Genomic DNA, 26,189 nt, shown 5'->3' on the forward strand with positions numbered 1-26,189 from the left:
TCCTTATCTGATGTGAGGGTCTAAGGACAGGATGTTGTGTTGCTGTAAAGCACCTTGAGGGAAATTTGAAATTTGTGACATTGGGCTAGACAAATAACATTGATTTGACTCGACTTGACTTGACTTACTGAGATGGGTGGTGTGTGATTTGATGCTCCGGAACCGTGTTTCGGGTGGAAGGAGTGACAACAGAACATGAGCGGGGTGGCTGGTGTCTGCAATGATGTTCTGGGCTTTCCTTTTGCAGTAAGTGGTATACATATTCTGAATATGTGGTAGTTCTGTGCCAGTGACTTTTGTGGCTGTTCTTACAGTCTTTTGAAGCAATCTGAGACCTGAGCTGTCAGGTTTCCAAACCACACTGCGAGACAGCCTGTCAAGACACTCTCCATGGTACTGCGATAAAAGTTCATAAGAGTTTTGGCACTCATACCAAAACTCTTGAGATGGCTTAGGCAATACAATCTCTGTTGTACCTTCTTCAGGATGCAGTTGGTGTTGACAGACCATGTGAGTGTGTCTGTGATGTGTAAACAGAGAAATCTAAAACTCCACAATTTAAACAGATGACCCATTGATGGAAACAGGAATGTGATTTACTCTAATGTTTCTAAAGTCAACAAGGTTTATTTTGTCTTACTGACATTTAGAAAGAAGTTGTTATCATGGCACCATCTCATCTCTCATCTCATCATCAGCCGCTTCTCCAGGGTCGGGTAGCGGTGGCAGCAAGCTAAGTAGGGCACTCCAGACATCCCTCTCCCCAGTAATGCCCTCCAGCTCCTCTTGGGGGATCTCAAGACGTTCCAAGAGCAGATTGGACATGTAGTCCCTCCAGCGAGTTCTAGGTCTACCCCGGGCTCTCCTCCCAGTTGGCCGTGCCCGGAAAACCTCCAAAGGAAGGCGCCCAGGAGGCATCCTAAACAGATGTCTGAATGACCTCAACTGGTTCCTTTCGACATGAAGGAGCAGCAGCTCTACTCCGAGCTCCGTCCGGATGTCCGAGCTCCTCACCCTATCCCTAAGGCTGAGGCCAGACACCCTACGGAGGAAAAACTAATTTCATCTGCTTGTATCCGCGATCTCACCCTTTCGGTCACTACCCAAAGCTTATGACCATAGGTGAGGGTTGGAATGAAGATTGACTGGTAAATTGAAAACTTTGCCTTCCGGCTCAGCTCCCTCTTCACCACAACGGTCCGGTACAACGTCCCCATTACTGCTGATGCTGCACCAATCCACCTGTCAATCTCCCGCTCCATGGGGGGTCCTGGAGGTCGTGTTCTGATGAACTCAACAAAACCACATCATCTGCGAAGAGCAGAGATGCAGTTCTGAGGTTCCCAAAATGGACACACTCCTCACCTTGGCTGCGCCTTGAGATCCTGTCCATGAATATTACAAACAGAATCGGAGACAAGGGACAACTTTGGCTCGGGTTCGCGTCCCGGCTGTGGTGGTTCCCAGCTGCCCCCCTGGGTTCACTGCATTGGCATCGGGGGTGGGGTGGTGAGACCGTGGGGCCATCAGAGGCGCGTGCACTGAGAGGCGTGGGGGGGCTGATGTGCTGAGGCGCGGGGGCGTGCTTCCCGAGGGAGGGGTGTAGGGTAGCGTGTACAGATGGATGGACTCGCTTGCCCTTGGCTGATGGGGTCGGACTCTTTAGTCAACTGGTTAACATAGTTGTCCATGGTGCGGGAGACTTGGGTTCGCGTCCTGGCTGCGGCGGTTCCCCAGCTGCCCCTGAATTCACTACATATGCACCAGAGTATTTGCACAGCTGAAATATCATTCTCTGTTGTAGTCATCTGCGGCAAAATGCAAAGAGCATATCCAAAGATTTCCCAATACTGATGTCAGTGCATTCTTGTGATATTTGGGGCTTTTTGCTGCTCGGAGCCATTCTTTGCTCCGTTCAACATCTGTTAGTAATCATGATAGCTTCTGCCCACTTCCTGCTCTCACTTCTTTCTGGAGTTGTTGCATCCAGGCACAATACAACAAGAAGTCATGTTTGCTGTCGATAAAACTAATCCAATTCAATTTATTTTGTGTTTTGGTTTTCTGATCGAAGAGTGAAGATTTTACGATGCCGTTCTTTGTACACAGAGCTGAAAGAAACGTCCATCTCCATGAACTGGGCGAGTTTTGGAAGAATTTTAGATTTGGTTTTCAGAAGCTCGCACGCAATGCATCCTGGTACATGTAGGCACTACCGGGATGGCTTTGTGACCATGAGAACTCAGATTTCTCAGTTAGCATAGCATGCACGATAGAATTTATTGCTTCAATTGACTACATTTGCCATCATTGGATATCCACATAAAATCTGGTGAAATGTTCCCCTTTAAAAACATATCAGTCACCTGACAAGCTAGCTAACAGACTAGATAACTAATCAACTGGTTAGCTACCAGAGCTAATTTCTTGGTTAATGAACCAGCCAACTTAGCTAGTGAGGCACTTCGGATGCTCACCAGTTAATGAACCACCCAACCCACCTTGTTCTGGATGGTGCGCAGGTTGAGTAGGTGCAGGTCACATGGCAGGGCTTTCCTGATTGGCTGATAGGAAGGGAGGAGGGGCAGGGAGGCCGCGGAGGAGGCGGGGTTGACAGCCATAGACAGTAGGGGTTGGAGGAGATGAAGAGAGGAGGCGTGGCTAATCAGTGATGGGTAGCTCACCAGGGCAACCTTTAAAGAGAGAGACAAACAGAGAAAGAAAAACCAGACACCGATCAAGACAGAAAACAAAAGTGTGAGATACATTGAGAAACAGAGAAAACCAGAGACAGAGAGAAACAGAGCAAAATAGAGAAAAAAAACCAGAAGAAAACTGACAAAAACAGAAAGAGAGCTTTACATTTATGTCTACGGTTCTCCACCAGGGACATGATCTCACTCTCTTATCTCTCGCTCTTCTCTTTCACTTCCTTCCTCTCTCCACTCCTATGCACCGTCTGTCTTTTGTTCTGTTCTTCATCTCTTTGAGGAGGTGAGTTTATTTCTGCTCTCCTAGTCCCCTTCTCCGTTCCGTCTTTCTATGAAGAGTTGAAAAGAGCTAGCTACCAGCAGTTAGCCATTAGCTCATTGTCGCTAACAGTCCTTTGGCATTTTCTTCATATTGGTGGATGACAATTCGCTATTATCCTAGTGCACAATGTAGCCACGTCTGCCTCTACTTCAATAGTTGGCCTATTGCTTTCTTCTTCTTATCTTCTTTGTAAGTGGATTTCAAAGCTAGCTAGCAGTTAGCTCCTTATTGCTAACCCTCTCAGTTCAAAGGACAGACTATTAGCCTTTAACTTGCTGTCACTGACCATTTCAGTCTTAACCTCATCTTTGACTCCCCCTCTCTCACTTCTTTCTCTCCTCCCTTCTCTGAGTAGTTCAAAGCAGCTCGCTACTAGTGGTTAGCTCTTTGGCGCTAACTCCTTTTGCTGTCTTAACATCCTCCTCCTCTTCCTCTTTCACCAGCAGTTCTTTCTCCAGGAGTTCAAGGAGGTAGCTACTAGCAGCTAGTCAAAAGCTCATTTTTACGAACTCTCTCCAGCCATTCTCACCTCTTTCTCTTGTCTTCTTCTCCTCTCCAGCAGGAGGCGGAAGCAGCTAGCTGTTAGCTTGTTATCGGTGACTCCCTGGCCAAGGCCCCGGTTGTCATCCTGCTGGAGTCGACGGTCCAATACAACCTCCAAATTTCCTTTACACAGAGAAATAGAGACGTTGACTTAATATTACCTGCAACCCCTGAGCTTCACCAAACAGGACAACCCAAATGAGAAACAATGGATGAACAGGTAAGTCAAACAGCTGCTCAGGGCAAGAGACACGACTTTTAAATCAGGAGACAATTCAGCCTACTGTGTTACCAGAGCGAATCTTAAGAGAGGTATCAAATCTGCAAAACATAAATACAAACTACGAATAGAGGAGGGCTTAAACAGTAACTCCAACCCACGGAGGATGTGGCAAGGCATCCAGGCCATCACAGATTACAAAAGGGTAAATTACACACAGCAAACGCCAGCCAACAATATTGTCAACCTAGCAGTGAAGCTGAAAAACTTCTTTGCTCCGTTTGACAAAGACGATAACCAACCTCCAGTAGGTTTCAGTCTGTTGGGCGACCCGCAGACTCTTGCTCTACACACTCCACAGCATCAACACACAGAAAGCAGTTGGGCCTGATTGTGTAAAAGGGCATGTACTCCAGGCCTGTGCTGACCAGCTAGTAGAGGTATTCACACACATGTTCAATCTCTCTCTATCCTTATGCAAAGTCCCCACATGCCTCAAATCCAGCACCATCGTGCCCGTTCCCAAAAAACCTGTGGTTTTTTCAAAATGATTTGAATGACTGGTAATCACATCACATACACTGTCCCAGTTGATCTAGACCAACACCAGTTTGCCTACTGGGCAAACAGACTGACTGAGGATGCCATCTGTGTGGCTCTAAATTCAGCCTCCTCTCACATGGAAAGACCCTGTTTTTCTCCCTGTTAAAGAGTTTGAGGCAAATTTGTAATTTGTGATATTGGGTTAAAATTGACTTAACTTAACTTGACTTGACCTGACCCCCCCCCAAAAAAACCCCCCCCAAAAAACAAAAAAAAAAACAAAAAAAAACAAGACCTACGACAGGATGCTCTTTGTTGATTACAGCTCGGCATTTAACACCATCATACCAAACAAGCTGGTCGACAAACTCCACAAACTAGGACTAACTCCCTCCATATGCACTTGGATATTGGACTTCCTCATCAACCACCCCCCGACTGTAAGACTGGGCAAGCACACATCCTTCACCCTCATCCTGTGTACCAGCGTCCCACAGGTCTGTGTACTGAGCCCTCTCCTTTATGCACTGTTCACACATGACTGCCAACTCAACCACAACTCAAACATTATGGTTAAGTTTGCGGATGATACGACAGTGAAATGCATCTTAGGATGCTTCATTTATGTATTTATTTATATATTATATTCTTTTAACTTGTTTGAATTTTTATCCTTCGCCTGGTCCTCTTGTGAGTCTGCATGCAAGGCCACGCGAGGGCGACAGTTCAGTGTGCATCAAGAGATGCACACTGAACCGTCTATTGTCTCTGACATAATGATGATTGCCATTTGTCTGTGAGTTTGGGTATGGTCTAGGTAGATTGTAAAACTGAATTGCCCTTCTGGGATAAATAAAGTTGTCTGAATCTGAATCATATCAGACAATGACGAAGCTGCACACAGGGAGGAGGTTCAGAACCTGATAACGTGGAGTGCTAACAACAACCTGGTCTTAAACACCAAGACTAAGGAGATTATCGTGGACTTTAGGACCTCCAAGAAGATCACACAGAGTCCCGTCCACATCAACACAGAGGCTGTGGAGAGAGTCCCCAGCTCCAGGTTGCTGGGGGACACCATCACATAGGATCTCTCCTGGGCTGACAACGCCTCAGCAGTGATGGGTAAGGAACAACAACGCCTTTATTTTCTGAGGAGACTAAGGAGAGCCAACCTCCCCCAAAAGCTGCTTGTCAACTTTTATAGATGCACCACAGAGAGCATCCTGACAGCCTGGTACAGCAGATGCACCAAAGCTGACAAAACAGCCCTCCAGCGTGTTGTTGAAACAGCACTGGACATTGCTGGAATTGAGCTGTCTTCACGAGAACATCTTCACTGCACCCGCTGTGTAAGGAGGGCTAACACATCATAAAATATATTACACACCCTGGACACCATCAGATGCAGATGGATTTTCTGTATCTTCTGCAGTACTTTGTAACTTCGTTTTAAAAGGTGCTATATAAATAAACTCTTACTTAAATTACTTACTTACCTACTTACATACATACTACTAGTACAACTAAAACTCCAACTGCCACCCACCAGATTTGAGGCTCGCCACTCCCAGTGACTGTCCCGTAAGCAGTGTGAGGCGCGAGTTCGAATCCTGGACATATGCCATGGTGGTCATCGGGTAGAAGTTAGCCTGTAGCGGCAGCTTGGCTAGCGTCCTACGGGGTTGAATCTACACACAGTACACACACAGTACATACACAATTCACAAAATGCACACAAAGTCAGTATTTAGTAACTGGAATAGCCTTAGCCTTAAGGCTAACTTGACTAGCTTCAAATTAACCTTAAGGCTAACTTGAAGCTAGTGTTGCGCAGTTGGATGTTAGCATTTCACAGTTGGATCCTAACCCCATTAGTCATTGTCATAGGTGGAATTATTTATATATTATCTAACTGTTAAGACTAGCTTTTGATGTTTTCTAACTTTTAAAGTTGTGGTTGAGTCTCAAACAACTCCCTAACTCAGTGGGTAGTGAATCACTATGCAGTGCACTGGATTTAGGGCCCTGATTAGGTTGCTGACTGGATGAACACTGAGATGCCTGGATGACTCACTGACATGTGACATCAGCATATTCTAATGACAACAGCTTCTCGGCAGATTGCTCACTGTGACGGGCCTGGTGCAGATTTGTTCTACTAGGCCATATTTTCACTTTTGTACTATATTTGTGCATGTAATTTCGTCATTGTAACTGATACAAGGGTGACAATAGTGACATACTACACAAACATTCCATTACAACAACACTGCAGCATAACCCAGTTTGTATGCAGGCTATGTATTTGATTGAATTTAGTAAAAGCGTGTCTTAGCAGAAGCCATGGCTCATGTAACGTGTGTTCAGTAGGTGGTCTCAAGCCCTATGGCATCTCGGTCTGCACATTAAGACTAAACATACGAATTATATTTTCAATATATTTTTTTTGTTTATTCATTTAACCTTTATTTAACCAGGAGGATCCCGTTGAGATTACAAACCTCTTTTTCAAGGGAGACCTGGCCAAGATAGGCAGCACAGTTTCAAAATCACACAGTTGCAAAATTACACATTTGAAAACACAAACAAAAGACAAAAAATTTAGAAAAAAAGTAAATTACAAGCAGATTATAAAAAACAAGTACATGTTGTGAAATCAGTTTCAAATACTCTCAATTTGGATTTAAAACGGCTCAGTGAGATTAACTCTGTAAATTTCCAGTCATTCTGCAACATATTCCAGGTTAAAGGTACAGAATGAACAAAAGCCTTTTTACCCAATTCAGTGGGGGCATATGGAACAGAAAGCAACACATAGTCAAGACAACGAAAGGAATAAGGGCCAGCACTTCTTAGTGCAATTATGCATGCATTGTTCCAATTCAAAGAATTTGCTGTTTCTATGCTTGTTCTTCCTCTTTGCAAGAAGAGCTGGTCAAGCAAGAAAACATCAATATAGGAAAAAAAGCACAGTCATCCCGTATGTTTCTGGGGTCTCCGAGAAACTCAGGAGAATTTTCAACAAACACCGCATCCTGGTATACTTCAAACCCAGCAACACACTCCTACAAAGACTGGTTCATCCCAAAGACCGTGTACCACACACCCGGAAAAGCAATCTGGTGTATGCTGTACAATGCAATGACGAGTGCACTGACCTATACATAGGAGAAACCAAACAACCACTACACAAACGGATGGCCCAAAACAGAAGGCCAAACTCCTCAGGACAAGACTCAGCAGTCTATCTACACATAAAGGAGAAGACACACTCCTTCCAGGACAGCAACGTACACATTTTGGACAGAGAAGATAGATGGTTTGAAAGAGGGGTGAAGGAAGCCATCTATGCGAAAATGGAAAAACCATCCCTCAACAGAGGAGTCTGCTACACCACCTATCTCCCACTTACAATGCCGTCCTTTCATCTCTACCCAGGAGACTCAAGAAGCCTAGCCTCCAAGAACAACAGTTGGTCACTAACGGCTCCAACCACTCTCATGACCACTGAACAATGAAGTCGAAACTAACACCCCCAATGACCATCGCTGCTAAACAAATGCAAATCAATAGCTGCGATGGCCAAACATCGGTACACAAAGAGCCACTCATCTATATGGCTCTGACAACGACTCCTAGAGGATAAATTCTGAGTCTCATCAGCAGCCAATCGGACTAGCTTGGTCTAGTCTGAAAGGCACGAACTGAGGAAGCCTCTTGGATGAGAGGCGAAACGTCTTCACGGATATATACCACGTCCAGATGCACTTGATTCAACTCCTTTGGATGACCATGACCTGGATGAATGAGAACAGCATGACAAGCCTTAAACATTGCAGCCAAGTGAGCATAATGACACTGAAAATACACGTTTGCAGAACAAAAAGCTTTATTGTTGTTGAATAAGAGAAAAAAATGCATGTAAACTGAACAAATTACTCTGGAATATATGTATAATTGCCGAACCTCGGATCCACGAGGAACAATGTGGATTCCGTCCTGGCTGTGGAACAACGGACCAATTCTTTGCCCTTGCGGAAGTGCTGAGGGGGGCATGGGAGTTTGACCAGCCAGTCTACATGTGTTTTGTGGACTTGGAGAAGGCTTACGACCGTGTACCCTGGGGCACTCTGTGGGGGGTACTGCGGGAGCATGGGGTACCGGGGCAGTTGCTACAAGCCATCCGGTCCTTGTATAACCAAAGTGAGAGCTGTGTCCGCATTCTTGGCACAAAGTCTACACATTTTCGGTGGGTGTCGGACTCCGCCAAGGTTGTTGCTTGTCTCAAATTCCTTTTGTGATATTCGTGGACAGGATCTCAAGGTGCAGCCAAGGTGAGGAGTGTGTCCGTTTTGGGAAACTCAGAATTGCATCTCTGATGTGGTTTTGTTGGCTTCATCAGAACGTCACCTTTGGCGCGCATTGGGGCGGTTTGCAGCTGAGTGTGAAATGGCCGGGATGAGAGTCAGCACCTCTACGTCTGAGGCCATGATTCTTTACCGGAAAATGGTGGCTTGGGGATGAGTTGCTATCCCAACTGAAGGAGTTCAAGTATCTCGCGGCCTTGTTTACGAGTGAGGGTAGGATGGAGTGGGAGATTGACTGACGGATTGATGCAGCATCAGCAGACATTGTACCAGACTGTTGTGGCGAAGAAGGAGCTGAGCCAGAAGACAAAGCTCTCAATTTATCAGACCATCTTTGTTCCAATCCTCACCTATGGTCATGAGCTTTGGGTAATGATCAAAAGGGTGAGATCACGGATACAAGCGGCTGAAATAAATGTCCTCCATAGGGTGTCTGGGCTCAGTCTTAGAGATAGGGTGAGGAGCTTTGACATTCGGAGGGAATTTGGAGTAGAGCCGCTGCTCCTTCCCATCGAAAGGAGCCAGTTGAGGTGGTTCAGGCATTGGATTAGGATGCTTCCTGGGCGCCTTCCTTTGGAGGTTTACCGGGCACAGCCAACTGGGAGGAGGTCCCGGGGTAGACCCAGAACTTGCTGGAGGAACTACATGTCCAATCTGGCCCCAAGAGGAGCTGGAGGGTGTTGCTGGGGAGATGGACGTCTGGAGTGCCCTACTTAGCTTGCTGCCACCGCGACCCAACACCGGAAAAGCGGCTGAGGATGACATGAGATGAGATTATATATATATATATATATATATTGTCTTGTACTTTATAGTACTTATATTAGTAATGAATGGACCGGAGACCAAGGCATAACATTAACCTTTTACTAGGCATATCTTCAAGTCTCAACACTCACGCATGCTTGCTCATTACATATCAAAACCTGCTCGCTACATCTCCCCCTTTTAAACTGATACTTTCAGGATCTTTACAGAAAAATTAAATCATATGTTAATAAAGCCTAATGCTGATTTTCCAACAAGGCAGGGGAACAGCTGGCACCTTAAACATCTCTGTAAACGTGAGCATATGTAAACTGGTTAAATGAACTTCACATTTCGCATCTCATATCTAGACACACATTTCACATCTCATATCTAGACACACATTTCACATCTCATTTTCCTTTTTTTCGACCTATGAACATATCAAGACAAGTACATAACCTACCTGAGAGGTAGGGTAGACTACCTGATCCTCTCTGTTGTGGTATGGAGGTTATTCTGCTCCGTGTTTACTCACAACACTAAACTACAAATTCAGTCTTTTAACAGGCTTGACTGCCCTGCCAACTCTGGCGTGTAGTCCAGAGTCCGCCTGGCTTCCAGATGGTGAAGGCACTACTCCCAAATGAGAACGGTTTCTTCGGAGACTGCCTGTTGAGGTTTGGATCACGTATGAACGTGGTGTCCCTGCTGATCCAGAGACGACTCCTGTGTCCGTATCCAAACTCTCTGACCTGGCTGGAGTGGTGGTGTCTCCCGTGCTCTATGTCGTCTGTTGTATCCTTCAGCCTGTTGTCTTTTAAGCTCCTGCTTTCAACTGAAAAGCTCTCAAGTCTGGCCATGGTGGTTTGAGAGTGCGTGGACACACCGGAAGGGGTGTTTGGATGTTGCGCCCCATCAGGAGCTGTGCCGGTGATACTCCATGGGCAAGAAGAGTTGCTCTGTACGCCATAAGCGCTTTGTGAGGGTCCTCACTCTTCTGCAACAAGGATTTCACAGTCTTTACTGCATGTTCAGCTTCCCCATTGCTTTGCGGGTAACGGGGGCTACTGGTAACATGTTGAAAGTTGTAATCTTTAGCAAAATCTGCGAACTCTGCAGCAGCAAACTGTGGTCCGTTGTCACAATCACAGCTGTTGCTGAGGTGCTTGTTAAATTGGCAACCTCAATGTATCTTGAATAGTAATCAGTGACTACTAAATACTGACCATTCTTCCACTCAAATAAATCAGCTGCTAGCCGTTCCCATGGGCGTGATGGCAAGGGTGTGGTCATCAGAGGTTCTGTGGCATTTTGACTCTTTTTAGCACAAATTTCACACTGACGTACCTTCTCTCTGGTCTGTTTTGTCAGCCCAGGCCACCACACTGCTTCATGGGCCCTGATTCCCTGGTGACCCTGGTGAATTTTGTCCAAGATGTCCTGTTGCATGCTTGCTGGAATCAGTATTCTCTTTCCTTTCATCAATAGGCCATCCATCATCAACAGGTCGTTTCTGTATTGCCAGAAAGGCTTTAACTGTGGCGCAGAACTGCTTCTTTCCCATCCTGTGTAGATCAGGGAGGACAGCTGCTTAGACACTGGATCTTCTTGTGCTCTTCTTATTTGTAGCAACTTCTCAGGTGAGGCCGGGAGTTGCTGAATGACCTCATTGATTTGAGCTGTGACGTTGTTCCGAAGCGCAAGGTCTTCCTCTGTTGCAGTACGCTGGAGTGGAGCTCTTGATAGAGCGTCAGCTGCAATAAGATTTTACCCTGGTACATGTACGATTGAGTAGGAAAAACGCAGATGTCTCAATCTGAAGCGCATTATAAGAGGCGGGATGTCATCCAGCGGCCTTGAGCTGAGAAAACTGATTAACGGTTTATGGTTGGTTTGCATCACAAAGTGTAGGCCCAGGAGGTAGGTTTCAAATCTTTCACAAGCCCAGGGGACAGCAAGGGCCTCCTTTTTCAATTTGGGCATATCTGTGCTCTGTTTCAGTCATGCTGCGAGATACAAAAGCCATTGGCCTCCAGTCTCCAGGTTCTTGAAGCTGAGATAAGACCCCTCCTAATCCGTAAGATGATGCGTCTGCTGACACCCTGGTCGGTTTCTCTGGAGTGTACTGGGCAAGGACAGTAGATGAACTGAGCTCATTTTTCAACTTTTCGAAGGCACACTGCTGTGCTGCTCCCCACATCGACATGTTTTCTGCTTTCAGGAGTTCTATGATTGGCCCAGTGAGCTCTGCGATGTAAGGAGAGAATTTCCCCATATAGTTGACCATCCGCATGAAGCGTTTTACGTCAGCCACATCTTTGGGTGGTGGCATCTCTCTAATTGCCCTAATCTTCTCAGGATCTGCTTGTATGCCCTCTGAACTGACGTGTCCGAGAAATTTGACCTGCTTCACTGCGAACTGACATTTGTCATTCAGAGTTAGGCCCTGCTGCTGCAGTCTTTGCAACACTTGATGCACCCTGTCATCATGCTCTTTGGGCGTAGCACCGAACACCAGGATGTCATCCGCATGACACAATGTTCCTTCTAGGCCGTCAAGCATCTGCGTTAAACGCTTCTGAAAGTGTTCTGGCGCGGATGATATTCCAAAGGGGAGCTGATTAAAACAATAACGGCCAAATGGTGTGATGAAGGTGGTGAGTGGGGCTGAATCTTTGTGCAAAGGCACCTGCCAAAAACCGGCAGTGGCATCCAGTTTGGAAAAAATCCTAGCCCCAGCTAGCTTAGCTAGCGTCTCATCAACAGCTGGAAGAATATGTCGCTCCCTGCACACATTTCATTTTCGTTCAGGCGGGTTAGGTCGACACATATTCTAATTTTTCCATTAGGTTTTGGTACTACGACCATTCCTGAGCACCACTCTGTAGCTTCCTCTATGGGAGAAATAACGCCCATTTCCTCCATCCTTTTTAACTCTTCTTGAACCTTTCCTCTTAAGGGCAATGGCACACAGCGTGGCACAGCGAGGGCAAAGGGAGTGGCATTTTCTTTTAATTTAATTTTGTATTCTCCCTCTAGCTTACCTAAGCCTGTGAAAACTCTGGGATATTGTTCTTTGTAGCTTACCTCAGCTTTTGTGATAGCTTTAACGAGAGTCAACTCAGAATCTAGCTGTAACTTCTCTGAAAGTCCATGGTCTCTGATCATCTCGTCTTGGAGAATTCCATACTGAAATGTTTATCGAACGTTTGCTTTACTTTTTCATAATTTTTCTTGTCCTCATCCGTCAGTGCTAACATGTTCAGAACGTCATCCGCCATGTCTCCCATAGTGTAAACTAGCGAGTTAACTTGATACTCTTGACTCTTTGCATTTAGTCCTGCTGCTGCTATGCGGAATCTTTCAAAACGTCGGATCCAATTAGGCCACTACCAAAGTCTCCGAAGTCAAATGCTTCAGGCGGACTTACTGAAAATAGAGAATCCATTCTGTTTTACCTTCCGGATGCTCCTCTCAAACGTTGTATCAACGCAGCTCCACGTTAGCGTTAGCTCTGCTAGCTCACTCGGCAGATTCAAAAGTTCCTTTCTCACGTAGTCAAACTGCACGGAACATTCCGGTCACTTGCGTCGGGTGATTGTATTTATCTCAGAGGCGAGGACGACGACTTCTGACACCATGTCTTGTACTTTATAGTACTTATATTAGTAATGAATGGACCGGAGACCAAGGCATAACATTGACCTTTTACTAGGCATATGTTCGAGTCTCAACACTCATTACATATCAAAACCTGCTCACTACACACACACACACACACACACACACACACACACATATATATATATATATATATATATATATATATATATATATATATATATATATATATATATATATATATATATATTGTAACGATCACAGATGAATAGTCTCGCTAGCCCTTGGCTAATGGGTCAGACCCTTTTGTCAAGAAGTTAGCGATGTCGCCCGCGGTGCGGGAGATACGGGTTTGCGGGTTTCCTGTGGTTTTCCCCCCGAATTCGCTACATTGGTGTCAGAAGTGGGATAGGCTCGCTAGCCCTTCGCTAACGGGTCGGATCCTTTAGTCGACTGGTTAATGTTGTCGCCTGCAGTGCGGGAGCCACATGTTCGCATCCTGGCTATGGCGATTCGCGGGGACGTGAATCCCGAAGGAAGGGGGCAATGTAATAATTACGGATGAATAGGCTTGGTAGCCCTTGGCTAAAGGATCAAACCCTATATTTTTGAATTCGCTACATTGGTGTCAGAAGTGGGATGGCGAGATCGTGAAGGACCGCGAGGCCATCGGAAGCGCTTCCCGAAGGAGGGGGGTAGCGTAATGTTCATGGATAAGTACACACGTTAGCCCTTAGCTAACAGGTCGGGCTCTTTAGTTAAGCGGTTAGCGATGTCGCCCGCGGTGCGGGAGATACGGGTTCGCGTCCCGGCCGCGGCAGGTCCAGTGGTTGCCCTCTGAATTCACTACAATATACGTGTATATATATAGTGTTTTTTATTTATTTAATTGTTTGCTTTTTTTGGGAAACTGACAATGGTTTGATAAAAATGCTCAAGTAACGAGGAACGGAATATCAATATGGATGTAGGAAAAAAAATCCATGTAATACATAGCAGTACTAATGTGATTCAACAAACAAAATAATTAAACATTTCTTTGTTGAATCACATTAGCAGCAGATGAGTGCGCAATGCACGAAACAAGGTTGTACTGCTATGTATCACATGTTTTTTCCAATATATATAGATATATCTATATATATACCTCTTGCTATGGCTATAAATGTTGAACATCTGCCTGTGCTGTCTAGTAATGGGGATAGTGATAATGCAGAAAGGTTGGACTGGTCAACTCTTACAAAGGAGGACATCTTAGCCTATCATGCCCGTACAGATGAAACCTTGGGTAATATACATCTACTTAGAGATGCAGTTATGTGCAGAGACATTAATTGTAAGGATATGAGGCATATGATAGATATCTGCTGCATGTATGATGATATTGTTAGTGGTCTGTATGAAGGTAGTAAGCCCTACTACAAGTATAAAAATAAGACACATAACATCAGGTCTGGTTGGAACAAGTATGTAGCTGGGTATCATGAAGAAGCACGTGAAGCCTTTAAATCATGGGCTATGGCAGGCAGACCCAGACAAGGGCCTGAGCTTGAGCACAAGAAGCTCACTAATGCAAGATACAAGTACACCATTCGTTTCATCTGTAAAAATGAGCAAGCCATGAGGGCAGATTCCATGGCTAAGAAGCTGCTAAGAAATGATCCTGCTAATTTCTGGAAAGAAGTGAGAGCTCTAACAACTATAAAACATCTCTACCATGCACTGTTGATGGTATCTCTGATACACACAATACTGCTGAGTTATGGCAACAGCATTATATTACCTTATTCAACTGTGTCCACAGTGATCTGTATAAGGGGGGCAATATTGAGGGCGATGATTCAATGGTGATCATGTCACACGAGGTGTACCAAGCTATAAACAAGCTGTCTGTTAACAAGGCAAGTGGCTTAGATCATATTACTGCTGAACACCTTAAATATGCCAGTCTGAGGTTAGCTCCTGTCCTTGCTATCTGTTTTACTGGCTTTATGTCCCATGGCTTGTTACCAGACTCAATGTTGTCTGTACTGTTAGTGCCAGTCATTAAGGACAAAGCTGGTAAAGTATGCAGCCTAGAGAACTACAGGCCTATAGCTCTAGCCAGCATACTGTCAAAAGTCCTAGAAAGAATCCTGCTGGATAGAGTGCATGAATTTACCAACTCCACAGATAACCAGTTTGGTTTTAAAGCTAAACATGGCACTGACGTATGTATATATGCCTTAAAGGAAACTGTAAACAAATACAGAGGCCAAAACTCACCGGTTCTTATGTGTTTTATTGATGCTTCTCAAGCTTTTGATCGTGTTAATCATAGAAAGTTGTATGTTAAATTGAGTCAAAGAGGGGTGCCTAAATACATTGCGAGAATTCTGGTTTATTGGTATGCCTACCAGACTATGCAAGTGAAATGGGGTAATAGTGTTTCAGCCCCATTTGGGGTTAGCAACGGTGTCAGGCAAGGGGGACTTCTCTCTCCAGTTCTCTATAATCTATATATTGATGGTTTGTCCGAGCAGCTGAAAGCCTATAACACTGGGTGCATGATGGGTAATACCTTGGTGAACCATATTATGTATGCAGATGATCTTGTCATTCTTAGTCCCTGTAGCGCCGGTCTCCAGCAGCTCCTTGATATATGTTCTGTGTATGGTGTGGAGCATGATATCAGATACAGTGCTAGTAAGAGTGTTGTCATGATCTGCAGAACCAAAGAGGTCAATCCTCTAAAATTTCCTGATTTTAAATTGTCTGATAATAATCTTGTGGTATGTAATAAGGTGAAATATCTTGGACATTATATCACTGAACAAATGACAGATGATGACGATATTTATAGGCAGTGCCGCATAATGTATGCAAAAGCAAACACTCTGTCATGCAAGTTTGGTATGGGTTCAGTTAGTGTGAAGATGTCTCTGTTCAGAGCCTATTGTACAACACTCTGTACTGCCTCCCTGTGGTCAAACTATAAAAAAGCAAGCTTACAGAGGCTTCAAGTAGCTTATAATGATGCTATGAGAATACTAGTAAAAAGACCTAGATGTTGTAGCGCAAGTGAAATGTTTGCGGCTGCAAGAGTCAGTGCCTTTCAGGCTCTTCTAAGACATATTGTGTATACATTTATTTGCTGGCTCAATGACTCTGATAATGTAATCATCAAGAGTTTAACTAATATAAAGTTCAGTGCCACACGCTACCAGTCCCGGCTGTGGGACCACTGGTATAGCTGCCTTCTTTTAACACACTGACTTGTTCCATTTATGTTATTTTATTGTGTTTACTTTGTGTATTGTCTAGGGATTGTCTTTTACCTATTTGTCTTTGTCTGTTATGGACCCTGAGTCTGCAATAAAGTTTGAATTGAATTGAATATATATATATATATATATATATATATATATATATATATATCTGATGAGTGCGAGATGCACGGAACAGGCCTGTACTGCTATGAATTTAAATCTTTTTTCCTGTATCCGTGTTGATGTTCCGCTCCTCATTAGTTGAGCACTCACAACACCATTGACGGTTTCGGAAAAAATGCTATATATATATATATATATGTGTGTGTGTGTGTGTGTGTGTGTGTGTGTGTGCATGCGTTACCCACTTGGACACACATAAGGAATGTCCAGGTGTGCATAAGTTGAAAATGATCTTTCATTTCTCTTTCTGACAATACAGAGACACAATCACATCATCAGCTAACGCAGCTGCACTCCCGGCTGTGTCCCTCTAGGTCACGCCCTTCTGCAACTTCCCCAAAGGAGCCCTAAGCTGCCCAAAGTGCCTGTGTGAGCTTTACTCATTGTAACCATGACTCATCTAAAACATTACAGATATTGTTGCAAACGAATATTTATCAGGTTATGAACAAAACTAAAAATGCTCCATGCGAATGAGGGCGGTCCAGTGTCCACTGCCTGATATGTCCAACATTACTGTGGGTCCCACAGTCTCCCCTCCAAAATGAATGAATTTCCCAGAGCACTGACGTCTTCAGCTGGTGAGTTATAGCGGGAGGGTTTATGGGAGGCAGTCTGTTGGGATACTCTGTGCAGTGACAGTCTTTGACATGACATACACCTCCCTCTTTATGTCACGCGTCAGCAACACACATCACTGGCCAGGTGATATCTGAAGCGCTACTCTGCTCCTTCTGTGGGCTATATATCTCACACTGAAAGGTTTCGACTCTACATATTTCTACCCCATAACCCAGACCCACATGCACTACTATATGCCTCACACATCCCAGTATCCTTCTATGTGTCAGTACTCGGGTTTCTGGTACTCTACTTATTAATTAACATGTATCAATGTTGAGAAGTGCTTCAATTTTCCATTCATTTTTCTCTAGTCTAAAATACTATGGACTCTTGCTAAACTGCACAATAAACTCAACATGTAACTATGAACTTGTGCCTTCAACTCTGAACTGTAGATATCACTTATGTCTGTACGTGAACAATGGTTGACCTAATGTGTTGTATGTGAGTGCCTTGGGTGGGTTTCTTTGTCGAAAAGGATATTTTCTTGTGGGAGATGACTGCGGCCCTGGGTCCCCCTCACCTGCTTCATCAGATGACAACAACAGTTTATCTCATCTGCTTCATCCGTTGACGCCTCTCGCTCAGCCGCTGCCGTTTCTCCATTCTCCACCTCTGATTCATCACCCTCATCTGGAAACTCATCTTCCTCGCCGCCTTTCTCCAGTTCTCTGTCAGTTGCTCGTGGCTGAAATTCCTCCACTTCCACTCTTAGCTGACTTCCGACCTGGTCGAGGGACTCTCCTGGTCATGTGGTGATGCCTCTCCAGTTACTTCCATCCTCTGAACTACTGTCAGGGTCTCTGTCCTGTTTCGCCTGCCTTTTACTCTTGTGGTTTGTGTTTGGCTTTCTCTTTTCCATTTCCTTTCTCTCCAGGCTATCTTCTTCCACAGGTAGGAAATCAAAAGGGCAATAATGGGTTCCTGTGCAAGACAAGACTCTAGTCTTTCCTGAGTGTTGTGTTCTATGCATACGCCAGTAGGTGGCACCAATGTTATGAATGCCCTGTTGCGTGTAACGTAAGCCAGAGGGGAAGAAGAGATTAAGAAACGACTGATCAGTGCTACTGTGCTCCGTGCTTTACTCACTTACTTATACATACACTGCTTACACAACACACTTCCAAATATAACAAATTGCGACGAGATCTGTAACCACTATACTGAAGATGGCTGCAGTTACACCTTTATCTAAACTTTTTTTTTTTTTTGCCATGTCCTGGTGAGCCTCCGCTGCCATTCAACACGTGGTTGAAAATGTTCCACAACTATCTTCAAGTGGTTGCAACGAACACAGACGACTGGCTGGATACTCGGAAACGAGCATTACTTCTACACTGCCTGGGCCCTCAGTCCCAAGGTCGGACCATGGAAGGTGCTGTAAAAGCTTTAGAAGCACATTTTACTCCACGTCGGAACATAGTGGCTGAACGTCATGCCTTCAGAAAGCACGTTCAAGCTCCCAATGAATCTGTGCTACAGTACGTTGCAGCATTAAGAGACTTAGCATCTACATGTGAGTTCATAAACTTGGATGAAATGCTACGAGATCAGTTGGTGGAAAACATTTTAAACCATCGCGTATGAGAGAGACTGCTCCTAGAACCAGACTTAATGTTGCATTACAATTGCAACACAGATGGAAGCCATTGCTAAGCAAGCTAAGCTCATTGCTGGTGAGCGCCCAACACCCGTGCAAGCTTTGTCTGCACATAGCGCTGCATGCCACCATCGCAAACCGCCGAAGCCTCCGTCTGCATCGCTGGCTGCTCCTTCTCATCTTGCTCCTTCTCGTCCTGCTCTGCCTCGCCCTGCTGCTACTGTTTCTTCTCGTCCTACATCCAACCGGACCTGCTACTGTTGTGGATCTGATCGACATCTTGCAAACGATCCATCCTGCCTCGCTGCTTCTGCTCAATGTAAGCATTGCAACAAGACTGGACATTTTGCACGAGTGTATTGGTAATCTCGAAAACACTCTGTGCATGACATTTACTTGCCTGAAGTTCAAATTCTCTACTTGCATGAACATAGAGTATCTGGCTGTCTCTCCTGCCTGCTGCCACTGACACGTTTGTGGAAGCTGAACCGGAGTTTGTAGCTTTGCTTTCTGCTGCTGGCTTGTCTGCCGCCTCTCCGGATGAGTTTGCTGCTGCCTCTGCTTCCTGCCCTGAACTGAGAGCTTTACTCTCACAGATCATGGATAGTTGGCCTCCTTCCTCTGCTACTGTAAGTACAGTCCTACATCCATACTTTCGTCTGCGTGATGAACTGACTCTGCAAGACGATTATGTTTTCCAAGGCGTAAGACTCATTGTTCCTGTCTCACTGCATCACACCTAGGTCGGGCTGGCTCACGAAGGCCATCAAGGCATTGTGAGAACTAAACAACGCCTCTGCGAAGTCCACTGATGGACTGGAATGGATGACCTGATGAACACACAGATTAAGAGTTGTCTCTTGTGCCAGTCTTCAGACAAGACAGCTGCTCCCTCTGCTGCGCCGTTACAACCCATACAGTTTCCATCAGAGCCGTGGGAAAAACTAAGCGTTGACATGGTTGGTCCTTTCGAGACTGCTGTTTGGGACTGCCACTTTGCATTCACACTGACTGACTATCACAGTAAGTGGCCTGAAGTAGCATTCACGGCCTCTGCTACTACTGCAAACATCATTGCTTTTCTTACATCAGTCTTTAGTAGATTAGGTAATCCACATATCATCATGTCTGATAATGGATCTCAGTTCTTGTCCACGGAATCCACTGCATTCATAAAAAACCGCGACATACTCTATGTCTGCATTTCAGTGTACCATCCAGCTGCAAATGGAGCAATTGAACACTTTCACAGTGTACTCAAGTCATGCATCCAGTCCGCTATCCTGCAAGAGAAGCCGTGGAAGACTACAGTCACAGACTTCCTACAAGTTTAACATGCTAATCCACATGCCACCACCGGAGTATTTCCATTCGAGCTACTACATGGCAGGGAAATGCGCACATGCCTCAACATTCTCACCCCACCACTGACGAACACCGACTCTGATGTGCTTCGTCAGAGTCTCCTTTCGTCAGGGAAAAATTAAAGCCTACACTGACTCCAGACGTGGAGCACGATTGCCTGTTTTCAAAGAAGGGGACAGAGTGCGCATAAGAAAGCCTACACATGTTCCTAGGGCGCACCCGCAATACACTCAGCCATTGCAGATTAGAAAGAAAATTGGCACATGCACTTAACTATCGGCTGATGGCAAGAAATGGCATGCATCCAATCTAGCTAAAAGTCATGCACTTGCTTTGCCTCCGTTCCTGAACTTCTCCGTCCCTGAACAGGACAACACTGAAGCCATGAACACTCGCACAACCCCTGCTCGTGTCAGACGACCAACCAAAGGTGTTCTGCGTGAGCCATGGACGCCACAGTATTCTTCTAGCTTGGAAAACAGCTTATTCTCGAATTCCATGCTCCGATCATGGTGCAACTTGGCAAGAAATCCAAATTGGAGTACAAAGTCTCCAAAGATCTTTTCAGCAGGGGGTTTTGATGACTTGTTGGTACATGCGTATGCCTGGGCAAAGCGCGTGACATGATCTATAACAACTAAGATGTACTGATATCCCCTTTTATAGCTTTTCATATGCAGATAGTCCATTGAAACTGCTGCGGTTACATCGCCCCGACCTGCCTTCCCGGCACGTTCAAGCCACTCGCCCAGCTCGGACGTGCCGGAAACATCCGAGCACTCAGTTCACGCTCTGAGGAGACGAGCGCTGCGCTGCACCAGGTGTTTGCCATTATCTATCAGGCACACCTGCGGCAATCACGCAGCCCTCTACAATAAGTCTCCCAGAACGCTTCTCTGTGCTTCTATGTACCGAACCCTGCGGTAAAGCTCTGACAAGCCTATTCCAGTGATTTTCCTGCTTACCCTTTTCTCGTGCCTATTCCCATACTGTTGTTTTGTTCCTCAGTATCTAACTCCTGCGTTCCTGTTTTTTTGTGTTTCGTCTCACTGTTTTTGTTTCCCTCAAGACCCTCCCTCCGCGACTTCCACAGCTCCCTGCATCTTCCTCGCTCCTCGTCCCCAGTGACCATCATGTTTTCTCCGGACCTCTCCAGCGATCTCCCTCCACGTCTCTCTCTCTGGACTCCTCCCTTCGAACTTGACTTCCTGGATCTCGGACCCGGACTTCCTCAGACACTCCCCTCGCTCTACGAATTCGGACTTTGGTAGCCAGGCGCATGCACATCGTCACAACAACCCCCACCTGAGATTACCCTGTTATCCCTGTGGCAGTGTTGTTTATCTTCCTGCATTAAAATCGCCTTCAGTTTTTCTCGGTGCTCTGTGTCTGTCTGTCCTTTGGGTTTCGCTACACTGGCCTCTGGTCTTCATTTGTGATACGTAACAGAAAAAATCTCAATGGGGTATGTGGTGACTACATTGACCAGCGGTGCTCTTGTTGGCTTGTTCGGACGTGTCTGTTTCAGGCAGCTACACACCTTGGTCACATAATGGTCCACATCTCTTGGCACATGTGACCAATAGAATAGGATCACGTTGCCCATCCCTGGTTTAGAGTCATCACTGTTTTATTAGACTTAGTCATAATGGCCTTGAAACAATTGCTCTTAAATGTAAAACGTTTCCTTGGTTAATCTCTCAGCTTTTCTTAGGGCGAACTCTTCGGCGTTCTTTGTTGAAATGTTTTTAAGCATAGGACTTCATATGACTACACTAAAATGAGGTTTTTAAATGCAGAAAAATGAATGTGGGGTGTCAGATTCACTCTGCCAACGTTGATCAAAAACCATTTGATTCTTATCAAACTTCGATTTGTAGTGTTATTACTGAGTGTCAAGGGGTGCGTGCATTATTCTGCAGAACTGATTGTTGCTGCAGTCGTAGTACAACCATTGGCAAGGACCATCAAGATTGGAGCAGCAAGGCTACTAACATAGAGGTTAAATCAAAGACTCATATAGTCCCGTCTAACCCTAACCCTAAGACTCATATAGTCCTGTCTAACCCTAACCCTAATACTCATATAGTCCTGGCTAACCCTATCCCTAAGACTCATATAGTCCTGTCTAACCCTAACCCTAAGACTCATATAGTCCTGGCTAACTCTAACCCTAAGACTCATATAGTCCTGTCTAACCCTAACCCTAAGACTCATATAGTCCTGTCATTGATGATTAAACAAAGTTTTATGACGAGTGCTGGCACAGCGCTAAAACAATGTGCAGATCTGGCTACATGTGACTGACCATGGTAACTGACAGATAGTGGAGGATAGGAGAATTCTGACTGAAACAGTCTGCCAATGGCAGGCTTATACCCACAGTTTACTTCCTGTGAGTCAGACTAGCTCTTGGGTACAGGGATGACATAACTTTGGCTTGCTACCCAACGGTAACTTGTTTGCTTAGCTTTAATTACCAATTGGTCATTGCGTTTCATTACATTCCAGTTAGCTTTAGGTCGGCACAGCTCAGAGCAAGAAAAAAAACAAAAAACAAAAAACGAAAAAACAAACTACTGATATTAGCACTGCACTAACCTTAAGCTAGCTCTGAAATGAGCAAACGTAAGAATAAATAAGAAATTGCCTGGAAGCCGTTGAGGTCAGTGTAGAAATGGTCACCACTGGCAACATCTGTGACAAGCCGCATCACAAGCTCTCTGTTGACCTCTGACCTTATATCAACCAGGTTGGACAGCTCTACCGAGTGCCCCTCTAGGCCTGGAAAATAAATACCACAACATTATCAAAAATAAACGTTGTTGCTACTAGCATAACATGGTGTAGTAAAAAAAAAAAAGAAGAAGAAAAAAGGACCTAATATAGCATAAGCAAAATAATATGGACGCAAACAACATAGAGAGAGAAGGCCGAATCACTAAGATTTATTGCAATAAGACAGAAAATGAGAGTGCAGTATGATGGTTTGAGCATCAGTGGAGGTGCTGAGTGTTTGCTAAACAGAGTAGAATATATGGCGGTGAATGGCACTAAATGCTGCAAAATGATCATCACAGTCTATTTCAAATATTCATTAGTGATCACTGTCTTTGCTACATAGCTTAATGTTTATACTGAATACAATATTATTTGCCGACATGCAGTCGATGATTGTGATATGATCTCACTTTCAGAACATTTCCCCATAATTGAAGCTACACGATCTCTTTTGGTAAGCAAGCTCATGAATAGCACAGGCTCAGGCTGCTCTGGTCAGAACTCAGTAATGAGGCATTTTAGTGTTGGGCAGTTTACATGCAGTTTATATGTCATGACTACAGAAAAATGCACGCTTAATACTTCAGGACAACACATCATAGATAAACTAAAAAAGTAGTTAAAAGCGCGTGCTAACTCTGTGCCGCATAATGTAGTAATACAAAGTATTAGAAAATATCTTCACACACGTGCACACGCAAAAATGCACATCATTACCTTCCACATGAAAGAGGCGGAGCGTGTGGGTGAAGTGTTGGAAGCAGGACGTGATTTCAGAAAAGACAGGCCCCCTGGTGACCCGCACCTGGGGTGGGAGGGAGGCAGAGTAGGGCTGCGGGAGAGAGAGAGAGAGAGAGAGAGAGAGAGAGAGAGAGAGAGAGAGAGAGAGAGAGAGAGAGAGAGAGAGAGAGAGAGAGAGAGAGAGAGAGAGAGAGAGAGAGAGTGAGGCTGGGTCATTGTTAGCTTTATTTTACAACCTAGCTTTAGCTTAAGTGTAGTTTAACTCTACTTCTTGAAAAACACTTGGCCTTACTTTAACCTAGCTTTCATGGAAACCTCTCGCTATGAAAAACTCATAATTTAGCCTAGCTTTAACCTCACCTCGCTTGTGCTGCCATCTCTCTCTATAAAACACATAATTTAGCCCAGTTTATACTTGCAACGATGCAACAATTCATGGTGCATCTCATCCCATCTCATCATCAGCTGCTTCTCCGGGGTCGGGTCACAGTGGCAGCAAGCTAAGTAGGACATTCCAGATGTCCCTTTCCCCAGCAACGCCCTCCAACTCCTCCTGGGGATCCCAAGGCGTTCCCATGCCAAATTGGACATGCAGTCCCTCCAGCAAGTTTTGGATCTACCCCGAGTCTCCACCCAGTTGGATGTGCCCAGAAAACCTCAAAAGGAAGGCGCCCAGGAGGCATCCTCAACAGATGCCTGAAACACCTCAACTGGCTCCTTTCCAGGCGAAGGAGCAGTGGCTCTATTCCAAGCTCCCTCCGGGTGTCCGAGCTCCTCGTCCTATCTATGATAGATAGTTGTATCATAGATATGCGAAATATCATATGATACACCCTATCATATGATACATAGCCTATGTCTGGGCTCAGCCGCCCAGACACCCTGCGGAGGAAACTCATTTCAGTCGGTTGTATCTCACCCTTTCGGTCACTATTCAAAGCTCATGACCTTAGGTGAGGGTTGGAACGAAAATTGACTGGTAAATTGAGAGCTTTGCCTTGCGGCTCAGCTCCCTCTTCATCACAACGGTCCAGTACAATGTCTGCATTACTGCTGATGCTGCACCAATCCACATGTCAAACTCCCGCTCCATCCTACCCTCACGCATGAGCAAGACCCCGAGATACTTGAACTCCTTCACTTGAGGCAACAACCCATCCCCAACCCGGAGGAAGCAATCTCCTAATTTCCGGTAGAGAACTATGGCCTCAGACTTGTGTAATGATCTGTGCCCTCTGGCTATGTTAACTTATAACATTAATAAAGCAAGGACGACTTCTCTCGTGCTGGGTGTTTATTCACCGACCGGATTCAGACTGACGTTGTTACGTACATCACGTGACTTTGTTGTGGTGTTACAGAAAGCCGTAAGGGACATTAGCAAACCAAATATTACTAGCAAATATTACAACTTGGAGGTGCTGACTCTCATCCCGGCCATTTCACATTCATCTGCAAACCACCCCAGTGCGCGCTGGAGGTCGCGTTTAGATGAAGCCAACAAAACCACATCATCTGCAAAGAGCAGAGATGCAATTCTGAGGTTCCCAAAATGGACACACTCCTCACCTTGGCTGCGTCTTGAGATCCTGGCCGTAAATATCACAAACAGAATCGGAGAGAAGGGAGAACCTTGATGGAGTCCGACACCCACCGAAAACGTGTCTGACTTTGAGCCAAGAATGCGGACACAGCTCTCACTTTGGTTATACAAGGACCGGATGGCTTGTAGCAACTGCCCATGTACCCCATACGCCCCCAGTACCCCCCACAGTGTGTCCCAGGGTACATGGTCGTAAGCCTTCTCCAAATCCACAAAACACATGTAGACTGGCTGGTCAAACTCCCATGTCCCCCTCAGCACTTCCGCAAGGGTAAAGAGTTGGTCCGTTGTTCCACGTCCAGGACGGAATCCGCATTGTCCCTCCTGGTTCCGTTTCCAGCACCCTAGATTAGACTTCCGCGGGGAGGCTGAGCAGTGTGATGCCCCGATAATTGGAGCACACTCTCCGGTCATCCTGTGGACCCACGACCCGCGGGGATGAGCATTAGGGTAGGGTGCAATGCAGGCCGGGCAGCAGGCAAAGGCAATGACCGGAGCGTGCTGACCTCCGGCATCGTAGACTGATCCTCGGGACGTGGAATTCATGGTGCACTGACATTAAAATAGTCTACATACCGCCACAAGACACTGCCGCGGCGGGACTGGACGAACTGTATGGTTCCAAAAACAGGCAGGATACCTTGCACCCTGAGGCCATTTCAATTGTGGCAGGGGACTTTAAGCACTGTAACCTGAAATCTGTGCTATCAAAACTGTACCAACATGTCACCTGTCCAATCAGAGGCAAATATAATCTTGACCACTGTTACTCCATGATCAAGGCAGTTTACGAGTCTTTCCCATGACCTCACTTTGGGAAATCCGACCACCTCTCAGTGCTCCTGCTTCCTGCTTACAAAGAAAGTGAAGTGTGCGCAGCCTACTGCGAGGTCAGTACAGTGCTGGACTACAGCACATGAATCCAAACGTCAGGGATGTTTTGAATCAACAGACCGGTCAATCT

The 26,189-nt window shown here is 45.4% G+C and overlaps 1 protein-coding gene across 3 annotated transcripts in view; it reads right to left on the reverse strand.

Moving 5' to 3' along the window:
- The window catches only part of man2a1 (mannosidase, alpha, class 2A, member 1), a 197,357-nt gene that overhangs the window by 15,350 nt on the left and 155,818 nt on the right, over nt 1–26,189 (reverse strand). For 2 of the 3 annotated variants that reach the window (XM_056290632.1, XM_056290631.1), the window contains 5 exons: nt 23,599–23,713; nt 22,751–22,884; nt 5,889–6,030; nt 3,563–3,699; nt 2,502–2,693 (listed from right to left, as the gene is read on the reverse strand). In XM_056290632.1, the coding sequence (XP_056146607.1) occupies nt 2,502–2,693; nt 3,563–3,699; nt 5,889–6,030; nt 22,751–22,884; nt 23,599–23,713 (720 nt within the window). The remainder of the gene's footprint in view (nt 1–2,501; nt 2,694–3,562; nt 3,700–5,888; nt 6,031–22,750; nt 22,885–23,598; nt 23,714–26,189) is intronic. The other variant, XM_056290633.1, reaches the window with a different exon arrangement.

Source organism: Lampris incognitus, chromosome 12 (genome assembly GCF_029633865.1).
Source record: "Lampris incognitus isolate fLamInc1 chromosome 12, fLamInc1.hap2, whole genome shotgun sequence".
Taxonomy (NCBI): domain Eukaryota; kingdom Metazoa; phylum Chordata; class Actinopteri; order Lampriformes; family Lampridae; genus Lampris; species Lampris incognitus.